Below are 19,674 nucleotides of genomic sequence, written 5' to 3' on the forward strand. Positions count from 1 at the left end.
TCTTTCTACCACCACAGCCAGGCTTGAAAGTGGCTAAAATTCTTATGGGACTTTAAGCTAAAAGGGAAGGAGGAAGGTCTTAACCAGGGCAGAGTGCTGCTGGGTCTTTTCAAATTACTTCACACAGAAGGCTAAATACTCCATCTACTGAAGCATATCAGAGCTGCTTATAAAAAAACACTGCGAACCTGCAGCCTTCCTAATGCCCATACCTTTGTTAGGCACGCCCTCTAGTGTCCAGAAAAGAGAGTCTACTCTAACGGTGACACTCGTGACTGTCCCTCCTCAAGTGCAGCTATAGTGCTAAATCGGAAAGGGGTTGGGAAAACAGGGAGAGGAAGAAACCTATTTCCTCAGTCAGTTTTCAGTAATCATTCCTGAGATATTTTATCTAGAGTTAAAACTGATTACATTTATGAAAAAAAGGAGAACAAAACTCAAGCATTTTTATGGTGGTAAAAAAAAAAAAATTACATTTATGAAAAAAAGGAGAACAAAACTCAAGCATTTTTATGGTGGTGAATCCCAGTTAATTTGTTTTTAAAAGTTTCCTTTAAAGTACACTTTTCACATGTTCGCTTATCAGGGAATAAGGCCTGACGGTGTACTCTGCACCATCTCAGACGGCATCCACAGTAGTAGTCTTGGATCTTTGCAGGCTGATTCTGAAACGAGATCGCTCCCACCCCTCACACCCCCTCCCTGCCTCTTCCTCAGCTACGGTAGAAAGTAGGGCAATATATAACATGGCATATTTGTAAAATCATCAAACAGATGGAAATGGCAGCAACAACACAGGCCCTGAAGAAAGAGGCAGGCAATGGAAAATGGGGCTGACATCATGACCTCTGACAGTGACAACGCCCTTCTTCTCCGTTACCCCTGGAAGCCACAAATCCACCAGATCTGATGTCCTTCCCCAATCCGGGTGCACAGGATCAGGGTAGACAAGATGTTCAAATATCCTAAGTGGAACTCTTGATCCCTCTCTGCACCCACTAGGGAGCATGACGAGGCTAAGCTGAGGTGGAGGCCACCGCTCAAGGCCGAGGGAGCTACCGTGAACAGCGCCCTATGCTGGAAAGCCGTATCAGGGATTTACTCTGCTCGGGTCAATGAGGGGAAACCAAGACCAACATCTGATCTTCTGCCATTCTGTGCCAGGTCTTTCCAAAGCTAACTTTTCCAACTGTGCAGTTACAACTTTAAAATCGGGATGGTTTCTGCTTTTAAAGTCACGTGTGTAAAAATGGGAAGACAGTGAATGCCATGTTCTGTATCATTTAGCCCAAAAAGCATCCAAGAAAGAGCCTGGAGAGCCACCCTTGAGCATGTAAGGTCTGGGCATGGTGGCCTTCTCTTTACCTGTAATGAACGAGTCACTTCACAGGCGTGATTCTCACCTGCCAATCAATAATGTGAGCAAGACAACTGCCTGAAAATGTGTGCTAAGGCTACCAATAGCCTCATAGAGTGCACACCTTCAGCTTCTTTCCCCTTCAAAGTCCCTCTTTATATTTGTTGGAGTGGGGTAAGGAAAGGTAGAAATAAAAGGAAAGAGAACGTCCAAGAGGCTCAAATGTTCCCTACCATTAAAACAGAAGCCTCAAAGGTACCTCTGAATATCTAGCTCTAGAAATGGCTACTTAACCCCTTCACGGGCCAATTATCTGTTTGGAATTTTTTTGGTGATGCCGTGGTCTTTCACGAATGGAAAGGATGCTGAATCGTTGTTCGTTGGAGGTTTTCTTTTAATTTGGAAAAAAATGACATGCCAATTGCAAGCAGGACATATGAGTCCCATGTTCCACAAAGCACATCACACACACAGGACGTATTGGTCCCACGGCCCAGGAAGTGCATCACACTCCCTGGTTACGCTTGAGCCATAAAATATCTTACTCAACTTTCCAAAAATACATACAAAATACTAAATAAACATTGTACTTGCTGCACATAATTATCAGTTTGATTTAGAGTGGGCCATGTTGATACCATGTTCCATGAAGCATATCACACTCATGGGACATATCGGTCCCATGGCCCAGGAAGTGTATTTCAAACTGTTTTCACCCAAAAAATAGCTCATTTTCTCGAATATTTCCAAATGCCAGTAACTGTACCTTCCCAATAACACAAAGGAAACAGTAAACATCCCTGCAAACCTTGTCTCGGTGTACAGAAGCCAAAAGACACAAAAAGTTTCACACATTCACTCCTCTGGGAAGCATCAGGGAAGCATCCCCTCATACGAACAGCTCTAAACACTCAAATGTGGTTCAGACCAACTTCCTTGTTTTTTAGGCCGTTGTGGCAGTATCTGCCATGATGCCAGAATGTACTAAAGTGGCTCAAATGCCTGCCAATAAACCTCCAGGGGCGGAAAATGTAGCTGGGATATATATACACACACACACATATATATACCCCAAAGACCGTGAAAGGATTTTAGAAGAAGTTGAAATGTGATTCTAAAAGATTCTACTTACCTGAGAAACACACATCAAGTCTCAGAGAGTTCAAGCTTCCCCTGACTGTTTTGTGTCACTTCCCAACAATGCTGGTTCACTCTGACTCTTTCGGCTGCCCACCCCATGTTACCACTGCCACACACTTGCTGTTGCTCCTTGTGAGCAAGTCAGCCCCAGACCCATGGTGACCCCATGCACGGTGGAACAAAATGCTGTCCGGTACTGTGCCATTCCCATGATCCGCTGTGGGTCAGACCGTTGTGATTCATAAGGTTTTCACTGGCTGATTTTTTGAAGTAGGTCACCAGGCCTTTCTTCCTAGTTTGACTTCGTCTGGAAGCTCCACTGAAACCTGCTCAGCATCACAGCAACATGCAACCCACCTCTGACAGATGGGTGTTGGCAGCACGTGAGGTGCATTGACCGGGAATCAAACCCGGGTCTCCTGCATAGAAGGCAAGAACTCTACCACTGAACCACCAATGCCCTAGTCATGCATTTAATTACATATATTTTTAAACACAAAAATACATCATTACTATTGTTTTTACAGTCAATATTCATGTAGAGTTACCCTAGGTTGACCTTTTCCAGTAGATCCTTGCCTGCATTTCCATGTTAAGGCAGAAAGATAACGCTAGACATAAAAATTTCTATAACTCACAGAGAAGACTTTCATGATAGAATAAGAAAAAAATAACTGAGAATGAACGTCAGGAGATGTGAGTACGACACGAAAGCTCATTGCCACAGACAGCAGGCAAATTTCACTTTCTACAGATGGACGAGCTGAAATTGACTAGATGGCAGTGGGTTTGTTTGTTTGTTTTTTTAATAGAGAGGGCAGTTGGGCTCCTGGACCCAGGAGGGTCACAAAAGGAGGCTTTAGACTGCTCTGAGGAGATGTTGGACCCCAGTCTTAGTCCTGCATCTTCAGATCCTTCAGACCTGGAAAGCAGAGCTCCAGTCTCACTCAGGACTACGGCTGTGGTTTTGCGCCACCTGGTGGCTGTTTCTGCTCCGGCTTCACTAATGATTAGACTTTCCTTTTTTTAGCCAGCTCAGGCTTGTGTCTCACTCCCTGCTGGCTCAAAGCCGGATCTAGGAATTATTAGGATGGGGGCCCTGCAGCATCCCAGACGAAGGAGGAAAGGTCTGATCATACTGGATCACAGCACAGCACGAAGGATGCTGCAAGAGTGAGATCTGGTTCCCTTGAGGCTCTAGCACACACACTCTCTGCTTACAAGTTCCCCCAGCCTGAATGGGGCTGTACACAGGTCTCAGGCACTGGTAATCCCCCCAGTGTCACCAAGGATCCTTCAGGGCAACAGATAGGCTGGGGCTAGGAGGACTTGTTGGGATTGGCCAGAGCTTCCAGGTAGAGCTCCCAGCCCACACTAGGCTTAAGGTTTCTTCTGAGTTCTAAGTGGCAAACACAGAATTTCAGCAAATGGGGATTAAAACAAAATACTTATTATCTTTTTTGCTTTTATGACCTATTGTTTATGCGTCATATCTGTAACTTATTTGGAAGCAAAGTACTTGGTTAGGAATATGATCCCAGTTATGAAATCATGTGGGAAACGAGCTTCACTTCACAAGCCTCTGCTTTATCCTGTGGTTTCCAGACATGCCTTGTTACAAAACAAGTGGGATGTGGACCACAAAAATTAGGAAAACATCACTTTTTAATTTCTTCAATTCCCACAAATGTATTCTAGATTCTTACAAAGGCTGCTCTTGTACTCCAGGTGACCAAATGACATTCGCAGCGACACCACCTTCCATTAAAGGTTTCTGTTGAGTACAGTGCTCATGTTTAAGACAGGTCTCCTACAGACTGACTTGACATAGAATGATTTCAGTAAAAATTCCTTGGATTTAGGGGCATCACATTTGGATATCAGTTGCAGTTTCAAGGCAGTTTCTGGTTTTCAAAATAAGTGACTTCATGGAGGGTGGATGAACCCTTGACATTACTGCCCTGAGGTAATCTTTAAACCCTAAACCACAACTATCCTCTCCAGTCTTCTGAAAACCAAACAATAATTTAGCTTAACTAGTAATGCCTTGAGCATTTTGCTCTTTTAAGATCTATCTACATGGGATCAAGCTGACAACAGCAACTTGAAAGGTTAGATAGGAAACTTAGGGGGCAGTGAGTGAGTTTATGTTAATGGGGGAGGAACAACTCAAAAAGGGAGGGTGGGAATAATTGTACAACTCCAAGAATGTCATCAATGTCACTGAGTTGTACATGTAGAACCTGCTGAATTGCTGTATGTCCTGCTGTGTATATTCTCAACAGTAATTAAAAAAAAAAAAAGTGAATCCGATCACAGTAAGTTATACTATTCTCCCCATGAATTCCTACCTGTCCTGAGCAGCGCTAAATGATTTGCAGGTATCTGTTAACTTCTCCTTCTAAGATGTGTGTGAGCTGGTTAAGAGTGGTTAAGACCACTTTATCACATGAAGGACTCGTGGTGAGGAGGGGACCAAGTCTCGGACTCTCCTCTCCATAGCTTATCCCTGCCCAAAACCTCTGCAGTGACTTCAAAGAATACTTCCAATCTCTTTGAATTTAAAATTCTTTATAACTTGTCCTGCATTGGCAAACCCAACTACTCTCTTCCCCCGCAACGTTGGTCACTATAAATTCTTTGCAGTTTCTCAAGCGCACATTGATCTTCGGTCTTTAACCGTGACTTTGATCTATGCACTTTCTCCGTATCCTGCTGGGACAACCTCCAACTCTCACATTTCCTTATCACAGTCTGTCACGGTGTCGTCAAGCACTCGGCACTGTGCCAATGACAAATAATACTAATACATAATAACCATAACATCGTGATAATAGCATCTAAGTTCATATACTGCTTATTATGTGCCAGGCAATGGTTCTGAATGATTTATAAGTATCTACTAATTTTTTTTTTTTACTAATTTAATCCACATGACAAACCTGCTGATAGTGATAATTATTATACCCACTTTAAAGATAAGAAAACTGAGACATGAAATGTCAAGTAGCTCACCCAAGTTACTCAGTCTGTGAGTGAGAGAGCCAGGAATCAACCCTGGGCAACTGGGATTCAGAGTCCAAGCCTAATCGCTGTGTTACACTCTCATTGTTGAATCCCAATGCATTTGGATGAAGGTGCTCCCATCTGTGATATGGGGATGGGCACAGAGAAAGGGACATATAAACAGGGAGCTGACTTCATGCCCTGCCAGATGTATTTGGAAAACTATATAAAAATGGCAGCAAACACAGCATATGTTATTATGTGTAACTATACTTGTGTAACAATTCATAAGTGACCTTCTATCACCCAAAAGGAGTTGCTGGGTGGTGCAAATGCTGCGAATTGAAAGGTAGGAGATTCAGGTCCACCCAAAGGTGCCTCCAAACAAAGGCCTGGCTACCTACTGGCAGAAAACCAGTCATTGAAAACGTTATGGTGCCCAGTTCTACTCTGACACACACAGGGTCACCATGTGTCAAAGATGACTTGACGGCCACCGGTACTGGTTATTCCCCAAAAAGGCAGAACATTCTCCTAAAATGTAAACCTGAATCTTAATTCTAAAATAATATTTTTCCCATTACCCTTTGCCCTTCTTCATCCCTCAAATCTTATTATTTTCCTTTAGGACAGTCTGAAAATACTAAGGAAAATGTTTATCAAAACTTTTCCTTTCATATTAAAGCACATTATATTGTTCAGAAACAGTTTCTAAAAAAATGAGCTTGTTTTGGCTGTACCAAAAAAACAAGCAAACCAACCAACCCACTGCCATCCAGTCGATTCTGACTCATTCCACGCCAAGCCAAGCTAAAGGAGTGGGGAGAGGAGGCAACGAGAAAAATTAAAAATAAATAAAGCTACCTTGTCCAGTTTTAACATTTGCCTTGATTCAGGAGGGGATCAGGAGAATGAACTACAAACATCTCTTTTTTAATCCTCATCCAACAGACTGGACAAAGGCATAATTTGCAAACAGAGAAGTTTGAAATTTGAAATCAGGACACAGACACACTCTGAGGGGACTCAGTGCGCCTCCTCACAAAGTGTGGAAACAAGTTTGCAGTCCTGGGTTATGACAACCTACAGGGTACTTCATACACAGGCATCTCCCCTGGTTTCAAAAGAAAGTCCTTCTAAAAATAAGAATCTGTGTTTCTATCGTATTGACAGATACATCTGCCCTTCCTCAGAAGTTTCAATAAGAATATCACTACTCCAGACTCCCCTGACCCCGGCAGTGGACCTACAAGCGCATGTCCATTTTGGAACTAGATAATCATTAACGAAGAGATTTTATACGATTAAGGAATTTTGTTTTAAAAGCAGGTGCTTTTCTCTGTGGTAGAGTCCCTGGGTGTTGCAGATAGGGCACTTGGCTGCTAACTGAAAGGTCGGAGGTTCAACTCCACCCAGTCGTACCTAGGAAGAAAGGCCTGGTGATCTGCTTCCAAAAAATCAGCCCCAGAAAACCCGGTGGCGCATAGTTATAGTCTAACGCACATGAGGTCGCCATGAGTCAGTCGACTTGATGGCAACTGGTTTGGTTTTGGTTTTCTGTGTTATGATTCACCAGACAAGCTATTTAGCCATTTCAGATGGCAATTTTAGAATTATTTCATCAGAAACATCTGTTCCATTGGGATGTGGGGCAAAGAAGGAGTGCAGGGTCTCTCTGCTTTCTCCAAGGTGTTGTGGCTCATTATCCTGACAAACTGTTCCACTTGCCTTGTTGGAGCAACTACCCTTTCATGTAAAAAGCTGCCTATGATTTCTGCACTCCAGAAAGGAAAGGAGGGAAGTAACATTTGCTGAGCGCATCTTCCACTGCAGGCACCATGCTAGTCACTGAGAGATGGTCTCCCAGGGCCCTCAAATCAACCTTCAAACAGAAGAAGAGCTGCCCAGTTTCACAGGTGAGGAAACTGTCGCCCAGGCAGGTTAAATAACTGGCTCACTGGCCCACAGCTTGTCAGTAGGAAAGCTGGGATTGAAATCTAGGCCCACTCTCCTCTAAAAACTAGGCATTTAACATCGCCTGGACATTGCCCAGGGGCCCTAGTGGCACAGTGGTGAAAGTGTTCAGCTGCTAACCAAAAAGGTCAGCAGTTTGAACCCACCAGCTGCTCTGTGGGAGAAAGGTGTGGCAGTCTGCTTTCGTAAAGACTTACAGCCTTGGAAACCCTATCGGGGAGTGCTACTCTGTCCTAGAAGATTGCTAGGAGTCACAGTCGAATCCATGGCAGTGAGTTTGAGTTTTTGGTTTGGGGATTGCCTGGGTGGTACAAAGAGTTAACATGTCGCCTGCTAACTGAAAGGCCTCAGGGGAAAGGCCTGGCAATCTTCCAAAAAAAATCAGCCATTGAAACCCAACGGAGGACAGTTCTACTCTGACACACATGGGGTCACCATGAGTTGGGATCAACTCACCGGCAACTGTAAATCTGTGCATTATCTACCTGGTAAGAGGTGAAACGGAAAAAACAATCTTCATCTTGTGAACCCAGCTTTTCTTCAAAGAGATTCAAGAGACGGTCCATATATCAAATTACTCCTTAAGTTCAGTAAGCAGTTAACAGGCAAGGTTATTCCTCTTTTCGAAGCACAGAGAAAATGGGGCATCAAGACTGCTTACATTATGGAGAGCTTCTACAGCCGACTATTCATCTAGTCTGCAAGCTTCCAGCGTTTCTGCAAGTTGGTCTCTAGGTGGCGCAAGGAGCTTGTGAGTCAGCTGACTGACAATCCCGGATTTCTGGCTGGTTGGGTGGGTACTTAAAAGCGAAAGTATCAGCTTGTCAAAGTTGCTGTATCATTTCCAGCATTAGAAGTTATTACTAAATAGTCTTTCTAATCTTTCAAGTCTCTGATGCAAGAACGTGACCCGGGAGAAGTTGCAGGGAAAACACTAAAATTTAAAACTAATAAAGAGCCACAGACAAATAAAGGACACCAACACTTTTTTTTTTTGGTTACTCTGCAGACTTTGCTCTTTCAAATGACTTTTCAAGTGCTTGGAGATGGGGCCACATAAGTGCTACAGGTCTTACGAACATATAAAATTAACTTTCAGTTAAAAAAAAACAAAAACAAAAACACATCCTCCTTTATAAAATACTCACGAAGCAGAACACTCGCCAGACCCTGAAAATTAGGGGTAAGATATACTGTAATACTAAATTGTGGAAGGAAATAACAATAACGTTAAGACAGATGGAACTAGATCGAGAAAAATTACTCAGGCTTTGGCTCATGGAATACTCTGGCGATTTCCCACAAGAACAGAGCATAAGAATCAAAAGAGAAATACTTCGTAAGCATCCCACTCTCATTATACGTGCCTTTCATAGAGACTTGGAGTTCCCAGTGGTGCAAATGTTTAACACGTATGGCTGCTAACTGGAAGGTCGGAGGTTGCAGTCCACCCAGATGCACCTCAGAAGGGCACATATGGGGTAACCATGATTTGGGGGTGACTTGATAGCAATTGGTTTACCTGGTTCAGAGACCCAGAACCTGTAATAATCAGAATGTGACTCAGTGAGTCCTGTCAAGTGCTCATTTCTTCTCTCCTCAGTCCCTCACACAACACGGCAGGAAGAAAGAATGACACCGTGTCTGTGATTCAACCGCCCGCAGGGAAAACCACAGCCACCTGGACAGACATGATGAATCCTGGTAGCAGAACATGTCAAGAACTCCAGCTTAGCGCTTTCTCCATAGTCCAAAAGTGCCAGGAATACAGGCAGAAAGAGGAAGATAATACTGCAATAGCACAGGGGTAGGCTAGAACCAGGTTCTCAACCAGGACGGGGTAACAGAATCACCTGGAAGCTTTGAAAAGCACACGCCCTGAAATCTCCCCTTGGCAGTGGTGCTGTGACTTGAGGGTAAGAGAGATGGGCGATTTGGATATGCTGGCTCACCACACAAAAGTAAAATCAGGAAGGAACTGCGGGTAAAGTACAAAGTGGATTCCATCCTTCTTCCCACCAGCTACACTTCTGTAAGAAGGATGCTGCCTTTTACATTTACCATTTCTGTTAAAGGGTGTGCGTGAGAGCAGGGCCAGAGCTGTCCACAAGCCGGAGCCATCCATAAGCCTTGGTTATTGACACACACCATGTACAGGGAAGCCTCGCCTGGTCCATCAGTCAGGAAACTTTTGCCAAAATATTTAAAAATCAATTCAACTAAGAGATCAAGTAGAATGTCAAAGTCACACTACAGAATGTGATTTTATAAACCTGATGTTCTATTTCTGTAAAATAAGTTACAAAACAGAATTCAGTGTTCAACAATCTTATTAGAAAAGACATGTTGAGATTAACAGTAAAAACAGTAACTTACCAGATTGTTAGTGTTTTTGTTTTTAAGTTTAAGAAATACTATTGAAGAAAGTAAGGGGAAAAAAAGTCACTCTGATTCACCGCAGTTGAAGTGGATATTACTCAATGTTTATGGAACGCCATTTAGCAATATTGAAACCCTTAAAAACACATACCATAGAAATTACAGTTCCACAAATTTATCCCAAGAACACGGTTATGGCTGTGTGTAAATACTGGGCTGCAAAGATGTCAATTTTAGAGTTACTGGTAATTTCATAACATTGAAACATTCAGCAAAAGGGCTTGGTTAAATAAGCCAAACTACATTACAAAAAAAAAAAAAACTCTTCAGCAATGAAAAACAATACATGTCTACTGATATGAAAACTCCTTCAAAGAAAATTCAAAATGAAGGACAAGATTCCCAAATAACACATAAAGCACGATATCATTTTTGTAAAAAGATGCATAAATCCCCTGGACACCTTTCAGCTCAGTAATGAGGCTACTTCCAAGGTTCGTCCTTCAGCCAAAGATTGAACAGACCCATGGAACAAAACAACACCAAAGCGGAGCACCAGTCCTGGGGCAGGGAATGGAAGGCAGGAGGGAACAGGAAAGTTGGTAATAGGGAACCCAGCATTGAGAAGGGAGAGTATTGACATGTTGGGGGGTTGTTAACCAGTGTCACAGAACGAGGTACGTACTAACTTTGATGAGAAGCTAGTTTGCTCTATAAACCTTCATCTAAAGCATACTAAATTTTTTTTAATGCATAATACATCTATATATATATGTTCAAGGAAAGGGTATTTCAAGTTATAAAATAATGAATGCCTGGTGATTCCTAATCACTGAAGCAGAAATCTTATTTATGCCAATTATGATGCAGGTTTAAATGGAGATCCAACTTTACACCTGCAGAATGTGAGATGAGATCAAGGTCACTCGGAAACATGATGGTGATTAAGGCCAGAAGAGACTACAAGTAGAAACAAAAACAGCAGACTATTTTAAGGGCAGGCTGTGTCCTGAATTACAAACTGAAAACAACAACAAAAAATGTGATACTGGTAGCAAGACAAGGCTTTTAGGAAAATATAAATTATATAAATCTCTAATTGAAATGCCAGGTACTTCGCAGTTAAATTCTGATATAAAATCAATGGATGGGCTTAATCCAATCAGGAACCCGACAGAATCCGTCCCTACTGTCCCCATCATACATTCAACACAAACAGAACCTTCAACATCTTGTGCAGTGGACTCAGCGGATTTAATGAAGTCTAGATACATTCCAGGCTAACTACTCTTGGTTACACTTAATCAGAACTGAATCAACAAACTCAGTATTAGTCACGCTTGTGCAAGTTCTTCCATTTCACTGAGTCCAGAAGAGATTTTCATGCAATCCTGTTTAAACCAGCTAAACATCTGGACAATGTGGAAACTATTCCGTAAGGCGCAAGAGGACCACACGCTCAGAGGAGACATCAGCTATGAGACTGAGGTCAGGCCCGGGGATGTTGGAAGGAGCGAGCGTATGGAGAGGGCTACTTACAATGAAGCCAAGTTTTTTATAATCCCGGGTGTACATGGACTTGCGTTTCTCCATGCTGCCGCTGTTGTTATTGGGTTCAGATTCGGCATCAAAGGCAATTCTTCGAAGTTCAAATATGATGTCCCTCTGAGCCTGAAGCAGTTAGGAGGAAAAAATAAAAGGAGATCTGCTATCATTGCTGGACACTACACGTACTCCCTCTTTCCCCAGGTCTAGATGAATCACTGCATCCAGGAACAAGAAAAGCAGATAAAAGGCAACCGATATTCTAAGTTAGGGCTTTGCACCTTTGTTCTTCCTCCTGCCACAATCCCGGCTGGCCAGCCCTGACTTTATTCCACAATGAACCTCACAGAGGAGTCATTTGGAGCGCTAATATGGACTACCCAGTGCTCTTCTAAATGAGAACCACACATACAATGGAAGCACTGGCGTTGTAGAAGGCCAAGTTACAGAAACTGGAAGAAACAAAGTGACAGACCCACAAAGTTTATGAATAGTATTCAAGTTACAAAGGGACCCTATCTCCACTAGAAGTAATTTCAGAGAAACAAATCCAATACAAAAATAAGAGGAAGGGGCTCCAAACAGGGAGGCTGTTCGGCATTAAGATGCATTGCTCTCCATCACTGGAAGTAGTAAGACAACCGCAGTCTCTGCTCTCTGGGCTGTCTACACGTGGCCTTGCCAAAAATGTGGGGGCACGTTAGATGGCCTCTCAAAGCCTCCCCATCGTTCTTAATCATCTGGCCTCCTGCCATGAATGAAGTGCTGCGGTAGTTGCACATTTCGCATGTGCAATTCACATCTGCAAAAGATCAGGCCCCCACATGCCAATAATGAGTGTTTTCCTTTCCAAAGCTGCAGCGCTATTTAAGTTGAAAATGTGCTACAGCGGGGCTCCCAGCTGTTTTCTTTCAGTCTACCCTCACACAGTAAAGTTCCCAGAAAGTCTCGTGAGAGGAGGATAACCCTTGGTGTAGAATAGACACTCCGGAGTCCTAGCAGAGAATTACAACAGATAGTCAGCCAACAAAAACGCAAGCCCTGAAACCAGGTTTAACCTGGGACCCTATCCTTGCCACCATCACTGGAGAATGGAAATTACTTCTGCAGCCTGCAGAATCAATACCACACCAAGCTACCAAGCAGCCCTAGTTGTCCGCGAACTGGACTCTAAAGCCATTACCATCCAAGGTATTGGGCCAAGGGCCAAGGCCTATGGCCATGTGACATCAAAATTTCTTGCAAAAAAAAGGACAAAATGCACGTGTCTGGGGCCAAATCAAAGACTCATTTTATTTTATCCTTTTATCCTATTGCTGTTAATTGCCACTGAGCAGGCCAAGGACTCACTGCAATCCCATGCACAACAAAACAAAATGCTACCAGGTCCTGTGCCGTTCCCATAATCGGTTACAGATCAGACCATTGTGATCTATATGGTTTTCATTGCCCGATTTTCAGAAGTAGATGGCCAGGTCTTTCTTCCTAGTCTGTCTTAGTCTGGAAACTCTACTGCAACCAGTTCAATATCAGAGCAACACACAGACCTCCAGTGACACGAGGGTGGTAGGTATACGTGAGGTGTATTGGCTGGTCTCCCACACGGAAGGTGAGAATCCTACCGCTGAACCACCACTGCCCCCTTTCTAATCTGATCCTAGATTCACCTAAATTTTAAATCTATGTCTCCAAGTTATTATCATCTAATAACTCCTGGTTCCATGGTAAATAAACAAAAAACCCACTGCCGTCAAGTCAGTTCTGACTCCTAGCAATCTTATAGGACAGAGTAGAATTGCTCCGTAGGACTTCCGAGGGTGTAATCTTTACGGATGCAGACTGCCACATCTTTCTCCTGCAAACGGGTTTGAACCTCCAACTTTTCAGTTACCAGCCGAGCGCTTTAACCGCTATGCCACCAAGGCTCCATGGTTTCATGGTAGCCCAAGAAAAAAACTTTTAGTGACACTTTCTCCCCCTCGTGTGCTTGCCTTGCTGCCTACCAGCACTCACCTGATCCTGGGGGTCCATCTTGGTCATCATCCTGTCTTCCAGGAGGTTGAAAGTAAGCACCTGCAGCACATACAGCTGGTGTGCCATTTCATTGTTGATGGCCCGCTGGGCTCGGATGACATGCTGGGGAGATGGTTCACAGACAAGATTAACGAGAGAAAGAGAGAGAGAAAGCATACAACAAAAGCTAACCTCCATCATGATGCCAAGTAGAACCTCAGAAGTTTTCATCTGGGGCACAGAGGATGTGGACTGGCAGAACTACCTTCAGAAGACATGTAGGGGTACAGAAGATTTGGGGGCTTTCTTTCCCACTTCAGGGCCCAGTAAGGTTTCGGGTTTTTAAGGCAGATTCTAGGAGAAGACCTACTGTGTGCAGAAGGGAGTGGACAAGGGGAAGGCATTGGAAATACACTGGTGATTTTGGCCATATAAATCAAGAAAAAGGTGTGCCTGAAATGGGATTATCTTGTGAAGAGAGCTGTGGGTTTCTAGAACAGAAGCATTCCTTACATGCAGTAATAGAATAAAGGTGCTGCTTAAGTATCCTTAGCAAATTTTGCCATCATCTTACTCTAGGACTGTCTCTGGCAGATGATCCCACTTCAGGGCTTCCAACCGTTCAGTCTGGTTCAAGCCCCTGCTGAGACTTTGCCTTTCCATCACAGATATACTGAATCAGAATCTACAGTTTAACAAAATCCTCAGGTGATTCTTATGTGCAATAAATTGTGAGAACCACCGCTCCACTAGTGGTTCTCAGAACTGGTCCCTAACCAGCAGTATTAGCATCACCTGGGAACTTGTCAGAAATGCAAATTCTCAGCAGGGGTTAGGGCAAGAGTGAACCAGTTCAAAGCCTGGTCCCACTTCTAAATGGGGAAACATTTTAAAGACAACGCACAAAAGCAATGTATGTATCAGGTTTGCAGTTAATTGCCTGTGGAAACTACACAGGGGCCACTGCTGTTACCACGCGGTGAGCAAATTCACGTGCGTTACTTTACTCGCCTGTGAACAACTCAATGGAACATAAAATGACCCTTCCCCATGGAAACAGGACTGAAGATGGAACAAATAAAAGGAATGGCAGCAAGACTGGATTCATGAGCCTTTGCTCCCACGAGATCTGGGTCTTGAACAGAGAGTTGCCACAAATCCAAGTAACTGAATTAATTCAATTGCCGTTATTAATTAATTGCCACTAACCCAGTGCCCAGTGCTGTCCAGTTAACTGCAAAAAAATTAACTGTCAAATTCAACTAACTCAACACTTGGACCTAACAGACATCCTCCTTGGCAGTGACCATCAGTGTTCCTAAATGATGCCAAACAGCCAGTCACCGTGGCGAAACAACCATTTAAACCAATGATTCTGAACGTGCAAGATCCAACGACGTCTTTCAGTCTGAAAGATCTTTTCCCTCTGTACTCTGCTGTTACTATTCTGTAGACAGTTGTTAACTGATTCTAAATGACAACTCAGTGTCAGCCAGAGCTTCCCAGTATGAAAGACTATGCAGTCTTTAAGAAAAAATGACCTTATGGTCAGGGTTGGAGGAAGTCTAGGCCCTCAGGGTGCTGCCTGGGTGCCCCTAATCTACCACATACCGGGACTCCATGCCCTTGCTCTGAGCACCATGTGCCAATAGCTAATAAAAGAAAGGGGTGGGGGAGAATGAGAGCTAGAAGTAGGAGAGATGAAGGGACAGCATAATACAAAGTTGCTGAAGCAAAATGATGGGGCGCGGGGGTAAAGGGTGAAGGCAGAAAGCTAAGCAATGGAATCAGTAGGAAAATCAAACTAGGAAGTCATACCCTTTGATCTTCGGAATGCTCACTGGAGTACAATTTGATGCAGAAAGTGCATGGGTGTCTACTTAGCAACCCTAAAGTACCTGCACTCCAAGTTCTTACCCCAGTACCAACCTTGAACTGCCAGCCATCAAGTTCTCTTAAAAATGTCCCAGTGATCTTTGAGACAAGGCAGCTACAGTCATTACACCCATTCATTTCTCTGGGCATTCTAACCTCGACTGCCATACCATGTTAATACCAAGAGAAGGGTAAGACCTTCTTAGCTCAACATTTCCAACCCCTCACCTCCCCACTCCCCTCCCCGCACAAACACCTTCACTGAACTACGCTCATTATATTGCAGCTTCCGCTTTTACTGAGAGCCAATATAAAAATAACCAGAGGATAAATCCTTCTGCCTTTCCTACAAAACCATCATTGAACCTAGAATCTGTTATGTTGTTCTTCCAACACCCATTTCAGATTCAGTTCCAAGAGAAAAAAGTTTGCTGTCCTTTAAGAACTGGGGCATCTCTTTTCACCAAACAATGAAAACTGCACTCGTATGTTTATCTTTGACAATCAAGGAGCTTAAAAATCAAACTAGATGACAAACTGTCATTACTATTGGCCTCGGGTTCCAGAATATTCATTTCCTTTGTCCTCATAAGCATTTAACTTTTAATGGCCTCATTACATTGGAATGCGTGTATGTATGTGTATGTTTGATTATAAGCCCCCCTTTGAAATGACACAAGCAGAAGTCATTTTGAAAAAAAAAAGGGAAATCAATCATACCAGCTTCTTTCATCCCCTGGTTAAAAGTCAAGTCGCAGATGAGGCCTTGGGAAATCTTGCTATTTGATTTATTTTTAAACGTTTTTAAACATTCACAGTGAAACCTTTAAAGCTTCTTTTTCACCTAGGTTTAAGGTCATTTTTGCATTGTAGTTAATGACTGGGTTTCATGTATGTCTCTCCTGCCTTTCTCTTGCAAAGGGGCCCAGGAAAATGATGATCAAAATTTCAAGACTTCTCTCAGGACCTGATATGTTTCCACCTAGCATACTGGTGGATAGTTTTAAGTCATGGAACCCTGATTTCTTTGTTGTTGTGGTTGTTGTCAGTTGCTGTCGAGTCGATTCCAACTCATGGCAACCGCATTTGTGCAGAGTAGAACTGTGTTCCACAGGGTTTTCAAGGTTATGACCTTTCAGAAGCAGATCGCCAGGCCTGTCTGCCAAGGCACCTCTGAATGGGTTCGAACCACCAACCTTTCGGCAGGTACTCAAGTGCTTAACCATCTGCACTTAGATCAGACTTAAATGCAAAGCTAAAGCTATGGCTAGTGTAAAAAGCCTGTCCCACTGAGGGAGATTTCCAACTCAACCTGCCAGAATGTGTTTTGTTTTTCTTTTCTTCTAGAGCAGTTCCAAAGACTTCTCCCACTCATCCTATGAGGCGATTCCTTATGGGAAAGCCTTATTTATTACAATTCCAAAAGCACACTTTTTCCTCTTTTATAGCTCCTACTGCTTGCCACACAACAAACCATAAACTACAGCCAAAAGAGGAGAAAAATATATGAAAATGAAAAATCCTTCCTTCCCAACAAAGCAGTCACAGCACAAAGGTACTCACTGTTAAAATGATGGAACGCAGTTGTTTCTGAGCCAAAATATTCGCCATCTCCTGTTGAAGAAAAACACCCACACAAAGGCTTAGGTTAGAAAAATACATTTCAGCGTGGCCAAAAGTGACTCTATCCTGGGGTGTGCTTCACAACTGTATATCAGCAGTATTTCTTAGCAAATAATGAATTCAAACAGGCCGTTGTATTCAAATTGGTTTTGAGAGTTCCATTTATATCACAAAGCCACACCCAAAAGCAAAGGAAGGAAATGTGGCACCTGTCCATGTTTTGGAATCTCCTCTTTCCAGAAAAAAAGGTGAGTGCTGCATAAAGATCAAACACTCCAAAGGAAAGCAATGGTTCTCCATTAGAAAAACATATCTGCTTTTATTAGACTAGGCACAGGAGGATTTCATCAAGCAACAGGTGCCTGCACCAAGGTTATGCCAACATTAGAGAACCATCATTTTAAAGACGTAAATCTTTGAAAAAACCATTCCATTCCGATCAGTACAAAGCCAAAGAGAGAGTAGTGCACACCCCAGGACTTGAAACTAGACTATGCTCGTGAAGGGAGCGGAGTTTCAGAAAAGCACAACTCTCTGGGCAGGTGCTAAGCTACAGGCAAGCATCACGAGGCTCCCTTTCTGCAATTTGGGCTTTGTTGCTTTGGCCTGTCCGGCATGGGACCAGGGGTGTTTTTAATAAATGAAATTATTCACAGACTCTCATCCTAAGTCTTGACAAACAGACAGTAAGGGAAAATAAAATAGTTGGGCACAGTTTGGGTGCAAATATTCAAAACTAAAAATACTGCTCATATGCAGGAAAGTGTTTGAATATTGTTTTTTGGGGGGGTTGGTTTTGCTACTTTTACTGAGTGGAGAAGAAACTAAGCTATAATCAAAAAAAAAAAAACACAACTATGAGCTCTATCAAGGTTAAAATAAACTTGCAGAAAGCAAGGAGAACCAAGAACAGAGGGAGGAGGAGCTACGGGAGGGACACAAGCAGGGTGGACGGGGGCAGATGGTGGGGAGGCAGCTAGGGGCAGGCCAACTTTCTGCCGACAGAGGAAACATGGTTGACTTACAGTCAGAGGACAATCAAGGATGTCAACATTGCTCTCTACATCAACCTAACGGCGTCACCGCCACCACAGAAAGGAAAGGCAAGCAGGAGAGAAGAGAGGTGGAAATCGAGAGGACTCTGTTAGAGGTTGACAACTTTATTTCTCTTTCCCTGCTGACCCACTCCATTGAAGAGTAGAGTGTGTTCATACCGAAAGCAACCCTATAGGACAGAGTAGAACTGCCCCCACAGGGTTTCCAAGGAGCAACTGGTGGATTCGAACTGCCAACCTTTTGGTTAGCAGCCGTAGGTCTTAACCACTATGCCACCAGGGCTCCTCAAAATGGCTACATGGCATTAAAGTCAAAACCCAATACTAAGTCCTCTTCTAAACTCTTGAAAACAAGAAAACAAGGGTAATGGTACAGTCAGACGCAAATTAAGTGGTTATCCAGCAGGAACCTGCTCTTCTACAGGGCTTAGAAAGCCTGCTTTCTTCCAGATCTAGAGAAGTCCATTTTTTTCATTGAGCAGATGGCAAACAAAAGGCCCACAGGACACTGTAGTTCTTTAAATTTCTGTTATTTTATAAACTAAAATTACTACCCAATCGACACAAATAAGTTTCCATTAAAAAAAGGAAAAAATTTATCCCTCTCTGTGCCTATTACAGCCTATCAATTTATGAGATTTTCAAGTAAGTGAGAAGGGAGAATATATTTCCAATAGCTACTACAGCAACTGTAATTACCGATTTATAATATTCATCTTCTGCTTAAGAATGTGGGCACCTCAAGGACATCATCTTTGTATTCCAAGCTCAGGGCACAATGTCTGGCACAGAGCAGAAAATAAATGTCTGATAAAGAAATGAATAAATATTTTATACTACCCTCCTAAAGAACAGGAGTTCAATCAGAGAAAAAAAAATAGAAGTCCATGGATTTTTTTTTTTGGTCTAGTATCAAGAAATTGTTTCAGCAAACTTCAGAATCTATGGGGAACGTTTTAGAGCTTTAAAATGACACAAAAGTCTATATAGATAGAGACATATTGACATGGAAAGAGGTCCACAAAATACTCAGTTTAAAAAGCAGTTTTAAAACAGCACATATGGTATGCTGCCATTTGATGAAACAGTGATACAGGTAGCAGAGCATATGCATAGAGCAAAGCAGGAAGTGGCGCCATGAAGTCACGAAGTAGTGAGTGAGCTCAGCCTTTCTCTCTGGGAAGGCAATAACGGAAGTTTTTAAAGCATCTTCCTTTTCAACCTGTATTTTCTGATTTTTCTACCAAATCTTTCAATTACTGTTTTTTTTTTTTTTTAATAATGCTTATCAAAACCATAAATATTTGTAGAGAAATTTGGAAGGGATCTCACCAAAACATATGCCATTAAAATGGTGAACTGAGTAATGGAAAGCAGTTGTAAAGGAAAGGATTCATTTGTCTACCTAACAGCAACTCTCCCCCGACCCAGCCACCCACCCAGCCACCCACCCACACACACACATGCACACCTTCCCTTCTTCATTTGTGGGTTGAGAGCCAGAGCCAGGAAATGGAGGCTCTCCTATACCCTGTAGAAGTAGGAAAGCCTGGGGAAGCCCATGGTGGACCTCTGCAGAGGAGGAAGTTAGATCCCAGGCCCTAGCATATGCCTGGTCCAGTCTGTTCTCGGTGTTGTTGTTAGCTGCCTTTGAGTTGTTTCCAATTCATGAAGAACCCACGTACAACAGAATGAAACGTCACCCGG

The 19,674-nt window shown here is 43.0% G+C and overlaps 1 protein-coding gene and 1 non-coding gene across 7 annotated transcripts in view; both read right to left on the bottom strand.

The window, feature by feature from the left end:
* ELMO1 (engulfment and cell motility 1) overlaps window positions 1–19,674 on the bottom strand; it is a 635,207-nt gene that overhangs the window by 362,054 nt on the left and 253,479 nt on the right. For all 6 annotated transcript variants that reach the window (XM_049894506.1, XM_049894502.1, XM_049894503.1 and 3 more), the window contains 3 exons: window positions 16,853–16,903; window positions 13,415–13,537; window positions 11,396–11,527 (listed from right to left, as the gene is read on the bottom strand). In XM_049894506.1, coding sequence (XP_049750463.1) covers window positions 11,396–11,527; window positions 13,415–13,537; window positions 16,853–16,903 — 306 coding nt within the window. The remainder of the gene's footprint in view (window positions 1–11,395; window positions 11,528–13,414; window positions 13,538–16,852; window positions 16,904–19,674) is intronic.
* TRNAR-UCU (transfer RNA arginine (anticodon UCU)) lies at window positions 2,887–2,957 on the bottom strand. The gene has a single exon. It is a non-coding gene; the product is annotated as a tRNA-Arg (tRNA).

Source organism: Elephas maximus, chromosome 8 (genome assembly GCF_024166365.1).
Source record: "Elephas maximus indicus isolate mEleMax1 chromosome 8, mEleMax1 primary haplotype, whole genome shotgun sequence".
Lineage (NCBI taxonomy): Eukaryota > Metazoa > Chordata > Mammalia > Proboscidea > Elephantidae > Elephas > Elephas maximus.